Source organism: Rhopalosiphum padi, chromosome 1, assembly GCF_020882245.1.
Source record: "Rhopalosiphum padi isolate XX-2018 chromosome 1, ASM2088224v1, whole genome shotgun sequence".
Lineage (NCBI taxonomy): Eukaryota > Metazoa > Arthropoda > Insecta > Hemiptera > Aphididae > Rhopalosiphum > Rhopalosiphum padi.
Window position 1 is genome coordinate 26,849,434 of NC_083597.1, and position 18,477 is coordinate 26,867,910.

The window sequence follows — 18,477 nt, forward strand, 5'->3', positions numbered from 1 at the left end:
TGCATTTTTAATATTAGTAAAATGCAATGCTTGTAAAATTTTTAAAATTTGTCTAATATTATAAATTGAAAATCGTATTAACACAATGAAATAGTTTTATTTTCGTGTTTTCGAGTATATTAATCAATTGTTACAAATTATTGACTTATAAAATAAATAAAATATTTTCATTTTTCAACAATTGTATAGGTATAGCTAGAGAAGTTGGGTAGTATAAGACAAATGGTCTACAAATAAATTGAACTTCAATCTATATAACTATTTTTTTTAATACATTGGTCATTGATACATCTCTAGTAGTCTGGTTTAGTGATTTCAACTTAAAAGTAACACCCTTTGAATCGTTTCTGGCTGGAGTGATGATCGTTATTGTAGCAGATGATAAACTGCGATATCACGTGAAGTATAACATAATCTCTTAAAATACAACTTATTTACTTTTTTATAGAATATAACAACCAGATAGATATTCGTGATTGCATGCATTTTGATTTTTTTTTATATTTAAGCATTATTAAAAATATATTACATAGTATATTTTTAGCAACTTCTATTTTTCACTTTTTTAAACGTCATAAGTGATTCAAAATAAATATACACGTTAACATAATTAACCTAACCTAACTTTGATTTCTGGTACTTTCCTGTTATACGAGACTACGGCTATTTTCGCGACTACCACCCAAGACTACTTCCGTTATAAAAGACTACCGCGGTTGTTTTGTGAAACACCACAATCCCGTTATCTAAGACTACCAAAATTTGCACACTTTCCTATTATCACAGACTACCTTAGTTTTATTTAAAATTTATATTTGTACAGTGCACCTCCATATTTAATTCTTTGATATTTTTTTAATCAGTAGGTATTATTGGGATGGCTATATTCGAATTATATATATAAAAAAAGGATTTAAATATCCAGTAATCATTTGTAATGTATTACACAACACACGCTACATATGTGGCGTACGGTCACTAAAAACAATAAAATAATAATTATTATAATTAATACAAAAATAATAGTGGTAAAAAATGGTAAATCCACAAATAAAATAATAAATAATGATGGCTACATTTACGAATTATATATAAAAAAAAATGTAATAATATTAGTGTCGTATAATCATTTTAGATGTTTCTACATCAAAAAACTTTTGTACCATAAATTAACCTCTATTTTGAATATCGATGTGTTAAAATGGCTGTAACATAAATTTTGAATCACCCTGTATAAATATATACTCGTAATAATATAATATTAATATAACAATTGTGAATTGCTACGCTGGAACGCAGTGCGTGGATATCGTACAGCTAATTGTGGTAGTCGCGATAAAGGAGGTAGTCTTGGGTGGTAGTCGCGAAAACCATTTTAGTAGTCTTAAATAACAGGATTGTGATGTTGTCAAAAATCATGGTAGTCTCGTATAACAGGAAAGTACCTGATTTCTTATAATTTTCTCGACTACATAATATACAATCAATTTGACATAACCATAGATTTTATTAAATTATTCAATATTCTTTAACTATGAATTAACCTACAAATTTAAAAAAAATGACCTAAACATTTTTAAAATAACTAAAAACATATTTTTTTATACATTTGAATAGTGTTTTTTTGATTGGTACAAAATAACTCTAAGAAGTCTAAGACACCTATCATATAATTTATAAGTTTAATTAAAACTTTCGGTTGATTACTTAGGACTCGAACGTCTCGAACTGGGTTTGTACTCTTTTACGTAAATCCAGATGTAAATTCCATGTATATTTTATTTGTAAAATATTTAATAATTAATAGGTAGTAAAAAGTCATCCTGAAAAACATCTATAAAAAATAAAATGGCATGTTCCTGTTTTACGACTACTTTTTATATGTTTTTTCATTCAAATTTTAAATTTTGTATTATTCACGTACTCTCTTTGGTCGAATGGGAAATAATTAATTAAATAATTCGAAATCTATTGTTGCTATTCTCATTTTCTCAACCATATAGTATTGACATATAAAAAATATTCATAATTTATGTAATATTTATTTGATTGCAGTTAGTATTGTTTCAAAAAGCACATCAAATTATCTATTCACATCTCTACATTTAAATCTTTTGAAAATATTTTGACATAAACTATAAAAAATATGACCACTGATTTAAAAACATTCAAAAAAAAAAAATCTTCAAAACGCGGAATCGACAAAAATGATAAAAAGCTTGAAATTTACAGATCTTATTAATAAACCATATATTTTGCTTCGATGCCGATTATAAAAATTACAAGGTTTGTCGGCGATGATCTTTCTATTGAACCACAACAGAATTCAAACATACTCGATTATTGTCCGTCACCTATTCTGTTAAATTGAGCTACAGATGCAACGGATTATAGACATCGTAAATGCGGCTATGACGCACTAGCCAGTAGCCGCTAATGTAAAGGCCCATCACCGACTCCATCGTCATCTGGACGTCATTAGGACATTGGTGTGCCTCACTGTGCCTAATGAAGGACCGTTAACATTATATGAGGCAAACGTTGAATTCACTAGTCCACCAGAAAGGCGGTGGGTATCATTGTCAAACGTTCCTATTAGCGTGACTTCTATCGAAATAGAAACGCGAGTACAGTGGATGATTTAAATGACGTGTCCGTGCCATCACCGATAAAATTTAAACGTGCATTGTTCTGGAAGTGCAGTAAAAAGTTTTTTAGACGAATGATTTGTTGCGCTTAACAAAGTATACTTATATTAATATAATAGCCATTAAAAACTATTTTTATGTTTTACGTGAATAAACGTTTTTTGTTATGTTATTTAATTGCTTATTATTTTATACATTATCATTATTTATTATAATAATGATTATCAAATAAAAAAATTATGTTTGATAAGTGTATTTCTTTAAAAGCATATATATATACATATATACCAAGCAGAAAAGTTGGGTGCAACCACTATAACCACCAGTTACTATAGCTAATAACGCCTGTATTTAAATCTAAAGTTATCAAATAAATGTAAATATAATAATAATATTAAGGCTTGGATTTCAATGCATTTCCATCTTTTTTTTGGAATGTCTTACGACTTACACGACGCTTTCCAAGCTACAAATGTGCTTCAAGTACTTCGTGTTCTAACTACAAAATTTTTGACTTTTTAATGTATTTTTATTTTTTTAGGACATATTTTACCTATATCTCGTAATATGACTAAAAAAATTGACTTTATTTAAAGATGAGTACCACATAGTACTACGTATTATAAATTATTTTCATTTTGAGCTTAACATCAGGTTATCCGGTTTTTCATTTAAGTTTCAAAACATTAAAGAACCTCTTATTGTTCAGTGTAATGCAAATTAAATTTAATTTTTACTCATTTTTTTATATTATATATAGGTATTTTTTTACATAATAATTTGAATTTATTTAATAAATAATGTATTTTTTGTTATTTATTATGACCTTTTTTTTGTTTTTAGTTTATAAATGTATTTTTTTTTTTTTTGGTATTTTTAAGGGAATTTATATCCGAGCCCTATTTAATACATCATGTGTATCTCATTACTTGGCTTGTCCGGCGTATTATATCGACAATTTGACTACATGTATGCGTAGAGCAAGGAGCAACACATTAATGATAATATATTATGTCATCGAAGTGTTTCAACATAGTGTCTGCAGCTGATTTAACTTGACATTCGGTATAAGTATATACCGTAAGCCGTGAACATATTAATATATAGTCGAATGAGTTTTGTTAGTTGAAAATCTTTTGAAAAATAATGTTAGGTTTTAGGTAATTATAATGTTCTTTTTTTTTATTTAAAGATTATAATCGTTTAAAAGTTTTATAAATTTATAAGTATTCAAAAAATGAATGATATACATTATTAAAATTTAGTTAGTGTTAATTTAGCGATGAGTGTATTGGTAGTTGGTACACTCAAAGATATATACCTATACCGTTTTAGTGCGTAAAATTCATAAAATTCGCTAGTCGTCACTCGTCTTGGTGTGTTATTCGCATCGCCAACACATATTATAATATTACCAGTGTGGTTTGTGCGTCGACCTCACGTGTTATCGGTGGCGCATCAGTTTGAAGTGAATATCTAGGCCCGTTTAATTCACTATTGTCACAAACGCCGGCCAGTCACTTTGTAATTGTTACATTGTCCCGTTGTGCATATATTATTATTGTTATCAATGACGTATTGACGTTAATATCACATAATATTATAATATATACTATACAGTATTGTCAATATGTGGCCGGTATGTTAATATTGTTGTGACTCGTCTTCGTTTTCGGCGCAGGCCATTGACAGAGGAGTAGAGGACAGTCGACAATTTTGCTTTTGGCGATTACGCCACACGGCCTTTTGCCATTCATGCGTTTTTGGGCTACCGAGAGCGGGCGGGTGCGGTCATTGCGTGAGACGCTGTGTTCACGACGTACGAGACGATCGAGACGTGGATTATACAATATCACTGCGGATGTAGTTTGACATCAGTCCGCGATTGTATAGGCCATTCGTGTAGGCATGGTATATAATCGGTGGTACACGAATATCATCGTCTTTGCGTATAGCCACGCGTGTTTTAACGGTAACAGTGGGTAGCACCATATGTAAGCTGCAGTGGGTAGATACACAGTAGTTCTCGATATTTGCACGTCTTTCAGTGGTATTCTCACGGGTAATGCGAGTTAAGTGGTTCATATCCTCCCCAATTTGGACTAATTTTTAGGTTACAATCCTCACTATTAACCCCATCGCTACAGTTCTGTGAGAAGTAAAAAAATATTTCATATTAGAGGATATTAACTACTCCTCCCACCTCTTCAAAAAAATCTGAGCATGTCACTAGCTTCTTTATAGTAGACGCACTGATATATGTGCTTTTGTTTTACTCATATAATTGTGATCCGTTAAATATAATATGTTCCGACATCCAATATATTCTGTTAAAGCCACTATTAACATTATTCCGCTAATAAAAGAAAGTAAAAATGTTCTATTTGAGTCATATATATTTTTTTTATAATAATAAAATTATTGTTCGTGGTTCTAACCTGACGATGCGTGTAAAGTCTCAGAATTCAAAAAAAAATCCTTCACATCGAAAACTTGCACACAATTATTTTTCAAAAAAGTGTTTTATAGTGGACTTGGGTATTAATATTTGGATTTTCATGATTTTATCGATAAAAAAACATAGGCCGGCAGTCCCTTTAGCACAATGGCACATTTGAGGAACCTTCCCGTACGATCTACACACAGTGACGTCATTAAGACCGCGCAGGGTCAATATTTGCGTATTTAAAATCCAATATTTTGCCTACTTTATAAATTGATTGGCTGAAAATCTGATAGTGGAATGAGCTTGGTTGCCTGCCTTATACGCCACGCGTATTAAAAAAAAAGATTGAAATGACACCATTGTCTACACATCACTTAAAATGACGTAAAACTAGTTTTTACGGCGTAATCGTCAAAAAGTGACAAAGGCCAATATAATGAAAAAAAAAATATCGAATATTATATTATTATGTATATAAAAACATAAGCCGAATATTCTTGTGGATGTTCCTTGGCTGAAGATTGCCACGATCGTGTTTATTTAATACGTACGTTTTGACCTTGACCTATTGGTATGACAAGCGGGCGTATATAATTTGCGTCTTTGACGGTGACGACTACGACGAATGCATGAATAAATTGCTGCGGACAGGACTCTGCCGCCGGGATTCCGAGGCGTAAAAGAGGTGCAGGTATATTCTGCGGACAGGTCCTTTTATTATTGTGAAACCATCGTCCCGTCGGTAATGTCTGTGGCCGTCGATGTCGCGCACCTGCACCGTATATATAGCCGGAAATCGTTTGCTAGTTGACACTGCTGACATTTTTATTCCAAGCAACTCACCCTGCAGTATACCGTCGTCGCTATCGCAGTCATCGCTATATCGCGGGCCCGAGTCGTGGCCCGCGCGCGTACCATCAAGAATTAACCGCCGTAACGGTATATCATGGCACGTCACGCCGCGATAGCGACAGCCACCGTGATATAAATATATTATTCGGTTTCTCTATCATCGGTGATTGCAGATCTGTTCCGTATACACGAATTACCGAAGTATAATACATCATCACGAGGTTCGCTCGTACGCGCAAGCAATAATATACGAACGTTCTGTGTTCGGTCCATCCCATCAGCATATATTGTTTTGCGTAGAATATAATTAATTTATTATAAACAAACGATGTGAGATATATACCTGTACAAGTGTACAATACTACAATGATAGACATGATGCGCGCGGTTAGGCTCGGACGGACATTTCTCAAGGGCATAGTATACAATTTGTTTGTACGTCGTATTATATCATTTATAGTGCATAATATATTCTATAATAATATTATATTCGTGAAGATCACGTGCACATTATATTTGTTGGGATTGCATATATTTATACATATAAATGGGTAGGAAGATAGGTAGGTTACCCCTACGCATCATCAACTCAATTAACAAATCAATGACTATATATCGTAAATTACACGAACAGACAATAAAATAATGAGCAATCGTGGTCTACTACAGACCTGGTGTCCGACTACGATATATTATAATATTATATTACCTATATCATAATAATAGATTACAAGACATTAGTAGTGTAAAAAGTTTGGTGTCCCAAAGCAAAACACAGACGATACGGGTAGTTGATTTAAAAATAATATTATAATACAGTGAATCGATAGATCTTCGTAAACGTGAATTATTAATTATTATATTATACTCGAAGGTTGTATAATATATTGAATTATGCTTTTTTAAAAGAAAGGTCAAAACAAAAAAAATAATCACAAAAACATCTACATCAATATACATTATTAGATTAAAACATTAAAAATCGTCGGTAATTTTTCGAAATTAAAATACTTTGCTGAATAAACAAACAATGACGTCGTCAAAACATACGCGTTGTCATGATGTTATATTCATAGGCGTGCGCAGACCTAAATTTCGGGGGGTGCCTACAACTTTTTCGGACACTTTTCTTAATTTGAGCCCTCTCTTAACAAGACATATACATATTTTAATCAATTTTAATGCCTGAATAAACATTACTTAAATTATATCACATATTATTCAGTAGTATTACTATAGTATCAAGTTATATAATATTTCATTAGATAGTTGGATCTAAAATCTATTTTCAAGATAATTGTAATATATTTTATTTATTATTTTTACTTTTGTAGTCAATAACATCTAGTTGTTATAATCATAATAAGTTTTACCACGCAAATTTAAAATATTTTAAGTTGTATTATTTTTTTTATCCCAAAACATAATTTTTTACAACATATTTTAGAAAAAATATCATTTTTATTCTAGTAACATTAGTTAAAATACGGACCCATATATATGCTATAGGACTTAAATTTTAGGCCCCAATTACATGTCGGGGGGTGCCCAGGCACACTCGGAACCTCCCGTGCGCACGCCTATGGTTATATATTTACGTTACCAATCAATCGATCGGAAATTGCCCACAAATAATATAATAATAATAATAATATATAATTATATAATAATTATAATGTATATATATTTATCATTATACAGCCCGTGGGAATATCCGACGTACGAACGCGCATAATATTATATATAACTGACTTTGGTGCCTATTGCAGTCATATTGTACTGAACTTATATAATAATATATAGAAGTTAGTTTGTTCTCAAACATATACAGAGTACCGATAACGTGGTGTTCAGATGCTGTAAAATCTACCTCGGTACTGGCCGGCGACCGAAGATACAGGCAGAAAAGATTGCTAACCGATAACCCTATTGAGATGAAACACGCGTATCAAATTGTAATTACCACAGTCACAAATACTCACAATACATAGGTGTATACCATATGAATCTCGTTTATAGTATACCGCCGTGCCACAGCAACTAGACGTTGTCACTGCATTCAAAGACACGAATTTGTAGCGTGTTCCCATGTCACACGATATTTGTTGTTTTTTTACTGTTACAATATCTCGTCGAGACGTCCCGACACCGACATCGTATTTTTGGACGATCGCAAAATACCATTTGCGATTTGGATCGGCTGCTCTATCCGTCGTCGTATTATTTTTATGCGCGCCCGATTGCGTTCCGCAAGTGATGCGACGCGTAAACGTCGTACACCTGGACGTTTGTACTCTGACGTGAGTCCACCGCTTCATACGGCAACCTACTTGACGTTAAACGCTTCAGTACGTTATTTTTAATATATTCTTATCGTCGTTGTCCCGCTTCCTCACCGGTTGTTCCATCGCCGCCCGCCAACATTTCTACCATTTGTCGTTACCTATATTTGTACGCGCACTGCAGTACAGTCTATAGCTCCGACTATACTGTTATCTATATGACTTTTCTTGTCCATCAAGCCGTCGGATGCATTTTGTTACGTAACGATTAATTGTCGAGTGGTCGTAAATTAGTAACCTGCTTGGGCGGAGATAGGACGGGTCTCGCGAGTTCGGTCGTCGCGATGCGATCGATCACTACTATGGCTCGACGGGCGCCTGGCCCTTTCGGCTCGCGTGCGCAACGATGGTGTACGTTGACAGCGACGAACAGCTACATTGCGGTACTGATGCGGGCAACGATGCCGCGCCGGCGGTACCGATACGTACACGTCCGACGGCGGCGCGCGACTCCGGCTGCTATACGGCGGATGACAGCAGACGTGGCCAACTACTGCCAGTGGCGATGAGTGGAGAGCATGTTATCAGAACCACGATGCGTCGTCGCGGCGTGGTCTTTCGACTCTCTTTTTCGTCGTAAGGCGAACCGTAGCCGGCCCGGTCGCGGTCATCTGGTGGCCGCCGCTTCCGTAGGCTCAAGACATCTTCGATCGTCCCGTGCAGTTTCGCGGTCTCCGTCGCTCTTCGAAGAGTCGTCATAACCGATGACCACATATATTTTACCAAGCACGTTTGTAATTGATTTTGAGTATGTTGGGCACATTTATAATTTTACATTTTTACGAAAGAACGTCATTGCGGGGACACAGAGGCGTAAAGAAAGAGTATTATGGCGAAAGGCAAAGTGTGCCTATGAAAGTATAGGATTTTTATTTTATCTTTAAAAAGGCCCCTTTTTTATTATACATTTTGAAATGTGTATAATTTTGCTTATTTTTACTACGTGTGAATTTAATAGTGAAATAATTATTAATATGCCAAATTGTTCCATCAGTGTTCCATTAACTATCGTAATTATAACGCGTACATTACGTATATTATACATTTGTTAATTTATTTAATCTTTTTTCTCTAGACTGCCAGGGGCATTAATGAGTCTTTTCCCACTACTGCCAATATGTTACACAAGTCTAAAAAATGTCTTATTTAAATGCCTTACTCTCTTAAAAAGACATACAATTATTTTTTTGACCCGTTTTTTACCCGTCAACGGGTGGCCGTGGTAATGAATAATGGTTAAAAAAATAATTGATATTGTAAAGTTAGTTACTATAGTCTATGGCTAATAACGCCTGTGTTTAAAGCTAAAAGCCTATACAATTATCAAATAAATATAAATATAATAGATAATAATTAAGGTTTGGATTTCAATGCACTTTCATCTTTTCTTTGGAATGTCTTACATGATTCTTTCCAAGCTACAAATGTATTTCATGTACTTCGTGTTCTAACCATAAAAATTTTTTCGGGGCATTTTTGACATTTTAATACATTTTTTTATCTATTTTTCGTATTATGACTAAAAACATTGCTTCATTGAAATATAAGTACATACCACATAGTACTACGTAATATAAATTATTTTCGTTTTGAACTTAACATTAGGTAATCCGATTTTTTATTTAAGTTTCAAAACATTAAAACTAAAAAACCTTTTATTGATCGGTGTAATTGTATGTAATTTAATTTTTACTAATTTTTTATATTACATATATATTTTTTTACATAATAATTTAAATTTATTTAATAAATAACGCATTTTCTGTTACTTTTAAGAAATTTTTTAAAGTTTTTAGTTCGTAAATGCATTTTTTCTATTTTTTTCATTTCTGAGGGCAATTATATATTATGTGTATGGCGTGTATTTCATTATTTGGATTGTTCGGCGCATTGTATCGACAATTTGACTACATGTATGCGTAGAGCAACACATTAATGATAATATATTATAATGTCATCGAAGTGTTTCAACAATACTATCTGCAGCTGATTTAACTTGACATTCGGTATAAGTATATACCGTTAGCCGTGAAAATATTAATATATAGTCAAATGGATTTTGTTAGTTGAAAGTCTTTTGAAAAAAAATGTTAGATTTTAGGTAATTATAATGTTCTTTTTTATTTGAAGATTATAATCGTATAAAAGTTTTATAAGTATTGAAAAATAAGTGGTATACATTATTAAAAATTAATTGATGTTGATTGAGTGACGACTGTATTGGTACACTTAAAAAGTCAAGACCATGCATCTTTTCGGTGCGTAAAATATATAACCGCTCGACGATTCACCATTCGTAATCGTCTTATTGGTGTGTTATTCGCATTGCCAACACATACGTATATTATTACCAGTGGTTTGTGCGCCAACCTCGTGGGTTATCGGTGGCGCATCAGTTTCGTTGTGAATACGTCCTAGCCCCGTTTAATTCACTTTTGTCGGACGACGCATCACACCGAAATCGCGCGTCCCCGCCGGTGCAAACGCCCACCGGTCACCTTGTAATTGTTAACTATATTGTCCCGTTGTGCATATTATTATTGTTATCAATGACGTATCGACGTTAATGTCCCATACAATTATACAGTATTGTCAATATGTGGTGTGGCCGGTATATTAATCGTCTTCGTTATCGGCGCAGGCCATTGGCAGTCGACGGTTTTGTTTTTGAGCGGTTATACCACACGGCTTTTTTTTTGCAGCGTTTTTGGGATACCGAGCACGGGCGGTCGTTGCGTGAGGTGATGTGTTCACGGACTCACGAGACGATTAAGACGAATGCGGAATGAGACACGTCTCGCGCTAACGGTGGATTATACAATATCGCCGTGGATGTAGTCCACCCATCATGTATATGTACTATCTGTCGAAACCCGTTCGTATAGGCATGATATAATATTATAATCGGCGGTACAAGTGTATTAACGCGCGATTTAACGAATGTCCTTCAGTGGTATTCTCATCACGGGGAAGGCGGGTTAAGGCGTTCATATCCACTCCCATTTTGACTCATTTTTAGGTTACAGCCCTCACTCTCCAGTCACCACTCCCCTCGCTACAGGTTAGGTGAGAAGTAAAAAATTATTTTTTATTAGAGGGTATTAACTTCTCCCCACCTCTTCAAAAAATTTGAGCTGAAAAAATGTATTAACTGCTTACATGTTATAAGTTCGGATCGTAATGGCGTGTCATACATGTGTGCGATGTGTGCAAATGCTATGGGCTCTCGGCTTGGGGGGCCCGTAATTGCTCAACGTTCCACAAAAAATAAATAAATATAAATAAATACAGTTATATACAAAAAAGTAAAAAAATTGTTTTAAATTTAAAATGGTTCTCATTTTCTTAATCTGATAGGTGATAAGTGATAACAGTAGGTATATCATATTGTTATAAAATATGTATTTATGTATATTTATATTATTTAGACTAAAAAGATGTAGGAGGGGGCCTTTTTTTAGTTTTGCACACAGACCCATTTTGACAAATGTCAATTAAATATTTAAATATTACATAATTCAACTTAAATATTAAAAGGAAACTATATGTATTTTTAAGTTACTTTCAATTTAGAAAAAAAACGAATTAATTAAAAATTACTTTAGTTAGCTGATGGGTGTAAAAAAAGTTAAAATTTAAAACAGCTGCAAAATATCAATTTTGTAACTTATAAGTTATAGAATATAGATTTGAAAATTTAATTTAATTCGTTGAAATTTAAAACTTTTACATATATATTATTATGACATTTTTTTATACACAATGACATTTTCAAAATATTTAGATTTATAATTTTAAAATATTAACTATTATTTATATCACGAACCTATACACACTGTTGTATGGTAAGGTGGTATATTACTAATTCAAAAGTTAATAACAATATAATATACTATGTTAGAAACTTATAAAATATATTATTATACGAGTTATAATAATTATAATAAAATAAATACTCATATGATAAAAATACCCGTTGATAGTATAATAAATGCAATGTTTTCGGAAAAATTAAATCTACATGCCGTAATACTAATTACTTACTAATAGTAAAATAAATTACTTATTACTTTAATAATAATACCATGAATGATTTAGTAATAGAGGCTTATAGACCATCTCAGCTCAGAACCTTTTTTCATACATAATGATGCGTCATTGACTTCAAATATTAGACATCTATTACAGTAATTCATTCGACACCTATTGTCCAGCAGAGCGATTACTTAATTGCCCATTTTTTTTGTACTTAAATTTATAGTTCTATTTTCCAACATTAATTTTAGCAAAATCAATTTTAACGATGATTTTATTTTTTTTTTTAAATATTGGTATTTATTTTTATTTTCTGTAAGGTTTGGATTACAATAGTAGTATAGTAAGCAGGCCCGGATTAATACAATCGTATGGCCGAAGGCCATAGGCAAAGCGGTAGCTGGAGGAGGGTCCAGGGGACCGAACTCTTCACGATTTTTTTAAAAATAGAAATATTTTATAGTGATGAATAAAGTTAATTGACTATAAATTTTCAGTATTTATATTTAAAAAATAAATGCCGACATTTTTTTCAGTTGCAGCCTTGGCCCTAGGCACAGTGCTTTTAATTCCTATGCGCTTATACAGCACTGCGGTGTCCAGTATTTAAATGGGTATAAAACCTTCTGTTTAGGAGAGGAAGTGTTGAATTTCGATGTTAATCCTTTAAAAACAAAAAAAAAATCAAATCTAAACTTTTATATGATAATAATTTTAATAAATCTTAAAAACAATTAATTTTACTCAGTCTACAAATATATAGAAAATTAAATTGTTAAAACCATAAAAAAAAACTCATTTTACGCCAATTTGAATATTTCATTATCCTCGTATTTAAGTATTAAACAAGATAATTGTAACAAAAAAAATAGTAGCCAAACATTTTATTTTTGTAGGCCCCAAAAATGTTCGTAGGCCCTAGGCACAGTGCCTATAGTGCCTATGCGCTAATACGGCCCTGATAGTAAGTAACTTGTAAAATAAATTGATAAAATTGTTTTTAAAAATACTTAATTTATGCATTTAAATTTAACTAATTTAGAATTCATTGTTGATACATCTAAAAGTCACCATATTTTACTATACGAATATATTATTTAATTATATTTGTAAATGAATTACCTATATCGTACTTATATGTTTTTAGTCATTTATTATACACCAAACAGAATATTAAAAAAAAAAAAAATTAAATTATAATGTAGGTATCTACTTTTTTTTTGATATAATATGGTATGAATATATGCATTTACACATACCAATATACAGGATTACCGATTAACATTCAACATTTATTTGGTACAAATATATGATACAAGTACATAATATTGTTTATTTATAAATAAAATATAAGTAGGTATGTAAGAAATAATTAAAATAATAAATTTGTTGAGTTATTAGATTATTCAAACAGTTTTTCATATTTAAAAACCATTGAAATTGTTTTAAGAAATAAAAATCTAAATACATATAATAATATGTCGAAAAATGCTTTTAACAGAAAACATAATTTTATGCTCGAAAATTATTTTTTATTTCATTATCGTGGATAGGTCTATGTACCATTTTTTTATTGATTTAACTTTTACATTGAAGCAGTAGGAACAACCATTTTTTATTTACAAACAATTATTTTATTACATTTCGTTTGAAATCAAAACATTAAAAACGTCAAATTGTTCTGAAATCAAGTGCTTCTGGGATTGTGTCTTAAATGGATTATTTTTTTACAATATCTACGTGTAAATGCCTATCTTTTTATGTTTATATAATGTTAATCGTTTATAATGGGTGCTCGAAATAATTTATTTTATTTTTTAATTTATACAAAATGATAGTCATTTTTAAATTATATTTATTAACACGTGATCAAAATCAGTATTTAAATTTTTTGTTTTGTGCTTAATTTTCTTTCAAACATATTTGTTTATATATATTTGTGCGTAAGTTTTAAATTATGAGGAATTTTGCTTGCCAAATTTCTACCATTCATTAATAAATTCAGCTATTGTTTATATTACTCGTATGACTATAAAATATCTGAAGTATTAACTAATATATTAATTTATCTATCTTGTAACGAGGAATGAGTTATTGTAGAAAGTTTTTGATTATAAACACGAAAAACAATGAATGTCAGTTTTTTTAAACCTCAATAAATTAAATTATTTTAGGTAATTAATGTAACACTTTTATGTTTGCGTGCTTGTCGTTATGTATATACATGATAATGATAATATTATTATATATAATTAAACAAAGTATAAACAAAATTATTTCGTGTAACATATTTATTGTCGTTTTTATCTTCTTTGTTCAAATATTTAGGAATTTTATTGAAACATGTATAAAATTATGTTAAATAACGGTTATTATTTCCTACCGTTAAAATATTGTATTTACATCGTATATTAAATTTATGGAATTTTCAATCAATTTTCGGCATTCATAGTACGTACATAGTGTATAGGTACCTACTTACTGTATAATATATCGCTATATTATGTATAACACCACAGACCTTACTAGTATAAGTACCTCTGCCTATCGCGAGCAAGTTAAAATTATCGTTATTTTTTTTTTTAATACCTACAATAATCAATTCAAGGTGATAATAATAATATTATACATATGATATATATATATAATATGATATATATTGTTTCTTCTACAACAGCGACAACAGCATCAACAAAAACAACGACATGGTATATCATAAAAGATAATAATATTATTATCGCCGGTCCAGTACAGATCGTTTCTATACTTTCTACGGAACTCCCGGCCTAAATGTTACACAATTGTTATCATCTCGGTAGAAAGTTGGCAAACATTTTTCTCTAATTTGTTTATAATACATGTCACAACATTATTGGCGGTTATTATTATTACTATTGTTACTATTATTAATAGCGTTGTGCTTGATGGCGGTGTTGGCGTTATTCTGTAGTCCTCGCGGTCTCCGTTCCAGTTGTTCTTCGCCACAGCTCTCTTCGTCCGCCTCGGCGGCGCGCTCGGCCACGTCGCGCTGCGAGTCTTCCGTCCCGGTGGACGAGCTGGGCGTCTCGGCTGCGTTCTCTTCGGGATCCGGCGCCGCCACCTTGGTCAGCCGGTGCGCGTTAGACCTGGCCGGTATCTGCGGCGGTTCGATGGCCGTCCCGTCGTGGCCGTGGTTGTCGTCGTCGTCGTCGTCGTCGGACGTGGCCGTGTCACTGGTCGGCGACGCTACAATTACGGGCGGCGGGACGCGCCTTGTTGGCACAGCGGGCACGCAGGATGGCTTCGCGGGCAGCGGCGGGGGCCGAGTAACGCCGTTGACGACCGACGGCGGCAAACACTCCCGAACTATCTGGAAAACATGGTCGGGGCTCATCAATGTTCACAATGCTCGCGAACCCGTGGCAAGAGAGGATCGTATAATACGAGTATAATCTATATCTATTTACTAATTAATCAATAAAGCTGAAGAGTTTCTTTCTTTTTTTTTGTCTAAACCCACTAATAGTTTGAACTAATACCAGTCGAATTTGAAAAATTAATTTGATAGGTAATTTTTAACATCAAGCTACAACCTTTAGGAGCCGAGCAAAAAAAAAAAAACACTAAGCGAAAACGAAGATTGCATTTTTTTACGGGCAACGAAGTGCACGGGCACAGCTAGTATATAATATAGGTATAATTTAATTATTTATTGGTTTTAGACGTTTCAGTAAAGTGGCAAAAAAGTATAATTCATGATCATTGCATATTATAGGAATGTATCTAATATTCCTATACTCTTGCGGAGGACTTTTTCTTTACAACCATTTTTATGCTATTCGCGTGAATATTATTTGCATCTATACTTACAACTTAATTAATATTACAACAAAAAAATAACTACTATTATTCGCTAGAATTAAAATGTAAAAAGCTCTATACTACAAATTTTAAATAGATATACTTGAGCTTAATTTTGAAAGAAGAAAATATACTTTATTTTTATCCAAAAAAAGTGATAACTATCGTTATAGTGCATCTAGTTAATAAATATAGTATTACCACCTAAATTCTAGCAAATAAATATATTTAATAAATATTTTTTTCTATGTAAGGCTGTGAATTTAATGCACCATAAATCTATATTAAAAGATGGACACTAAATCAAATAAACATATACTTGTTTAAAATGCACTTATAAATCCAATAAATTTATTAACATTTTTACAAACTGCGTAATAATCAACGTTTAAAAAATACAATATATTATCCTTTTTTAAAAAGAAAAAAGTTTTTATAATTATTTTAGTTTAAAAAAATATAGATCGGCTTGATGACCCTTAAACCTTAGCTTAAAGCTTTATCGAACATTAGGACGTGTACTTGTATAATCTGCTCGTTCTGTTGCTTTTAACCTATAATTGTTATTTGGGTATAGCTATAGGTATAGTCGTAGATATATATTATATAATATTATATACATATACGCACGGTCGGTGTTGAACCGCTGCACTATACCATAGAAATTCGCACTGCACGAGCGAAATGTGCATGGCTTGTTGGTTAAGTTGTTTTTGTATGATTTTTTTAACGGAATTCGTATAAATAAACTTGTCCTAACCTGATTTAGTCGGCCAAATCTCTAATAAATATCGTAACACGTTCACAGGTTGTTGGAAATCGATCGGTTTTTCTTTCACCTCGCTTTGGACCATTAATACAGGAGCTAGACATATAGATAGATTTTGTGCCGACATCTTGTTTCGAGGGGATTGCGACACAACAAGTGCCAGATGATCCATAATATATGTCAACGTAGCCTTTAAAAACAAAAACAAAAAACACGTTTTTAATTATAATGAAATAAACTATTGTCTTACATTTCTATTATAACCAACTATACTAAGTATAAATATTAAATATCTATGACATACTCTGTTCAATTTTGGCAGACAATCTAAAATCGATAACATTAATTTGGCGTTGGCCTGTGGATCGTCAGGCAACAATACAGTTAGCGCATCAAGCAGCATTTGATATAGACAACGTGTGAAGAGTGGTTCGGGAAGTTCTCTCAAATAATCCTTTAAGACACCTAAAATCGAAAAATATTATTAATAAATAGTTATACAATAATTTAATTATTATTGCATTTACCTGTGATTACGTTAATATCGGGAACGTTATCCGGTGATAAATCTACAGTTCTTGGGTTGCGTTCGAATGCTTCTCGGAGAATTCGTTTCTTAGAAGCGGATCCACAAAGTCGATAAAGGCCAATAATATCTAAGCCTCTACGTTCGACTTCTTCAATACACCTTCGAACAATAACTGGTACGGATGCTGTGGCTGGTGCTTGTGCTAATGAAGATAAAGAACTGGAAATTGCACCACTCTCACGTGTGACTACTGACTCGAGATCAATACCTTTATTTATTAAATACAGTTTAAAATCAGTTTTAAATTAATATTAACAGTAACGAATGTCATGTGAATAATAATAATAATAATATACCTAATACATTGAAATACATACCAAACAGTCCAGCAGTTTTCGTTCTTGGTGGTAGTGTGGTTGAAGTTCTTAAGGTTTTTCTGATAAAAGTCTGGTAAGGATCGGTGTGCCTTAACCGTAAATATAATGTACCCCGAGGTTCAATTTTTAAAGCTAATTGATGTACGGGACTATCTCTAACTAAAGATGCCAGATGTACGGATCCTTTGTAGCATAATTTGTGTCTGTATTGTTGGTCCCATGAATATATTAAAAAGTCTAATTCTTTATTTGATAGAAGATCCAATTCGAATGTTTCATCCCAATCAAAAACAAGATCTCCAGTACGCACTACGGTTCTGGCTTTGTGCACGCGATCGCACTCCAAGACGCAATATAAGTCTCTCGAACTACCAGTGGCTGCCATAACTATAAGAATTATTTTTCAGAATAAATAATAAATACTGATTTACATTGACTAAAATAAATATACTAAACTATACTAACCATTTGTAGGTTGGCCTGGTAATACAGTCGTAGGTGTCGCTCTAAGACCTCTGCCAGCTAGTAGATGCACCCATAATAAACCACTGATAGGTGGTGCATTGTCTATTGTTGTTTTTTCAAATTTGTATTTTAAGAACTCTATTTACGAAAAAAAAATGTATTACTTAACTTAAA

The 18,477-nt window shown here is 32.3% G+C and overlaps 1 protein-coding gene across 3 annotated transcripts in view; it reads right to left on the reverse strand.

Moving 5' to 3' along the window:
- Positions 1-13,594: 13,594 nt before the first annotated feature.
- The window catches only part of LOC132931613 (rho GTPase-activating protein 100F-like), a 35,320-nt gene continuing 30,437 nt past the window's right edge, over positions 13,595-18,477 (reverse strand). For 2 of the 3 annotated variants that reach the window (XM_060997496.1, XM_060997503.1), the window contains exons 11-16: positions 18,304-18,441; positions 17,839-18,225; positions 17,460-17,729; positions 17,237-17,397; positions 16,924-17,122; positions 13,595-15,668 (exon numbers count right to left, since the gene is read on the reverse strand). In XM_060997496.1, the coding sequence (XP_060853479.1) occupies positions 15,193-15,668; positions 16,924-17,122; positions 17,237-17,397; positions 17,460-17,729; positions 17,839-18,225; positions 18,304-18,441 (1,631 nt within the window). In that variant the 3' untranslated portion in view covers positions 13,595-15,192. Of the gene's footprint in view, positions 15,673-16,923; positions 17,123-17,236; positions 17,398-17,459; positions 17,730-17,838; positions 18,226-18,303; positions 18,442-18,477 lie in introns of all 3 variants that reach the window. The other variant, XM_060997512.1, reaches the window with a different exon arrangement.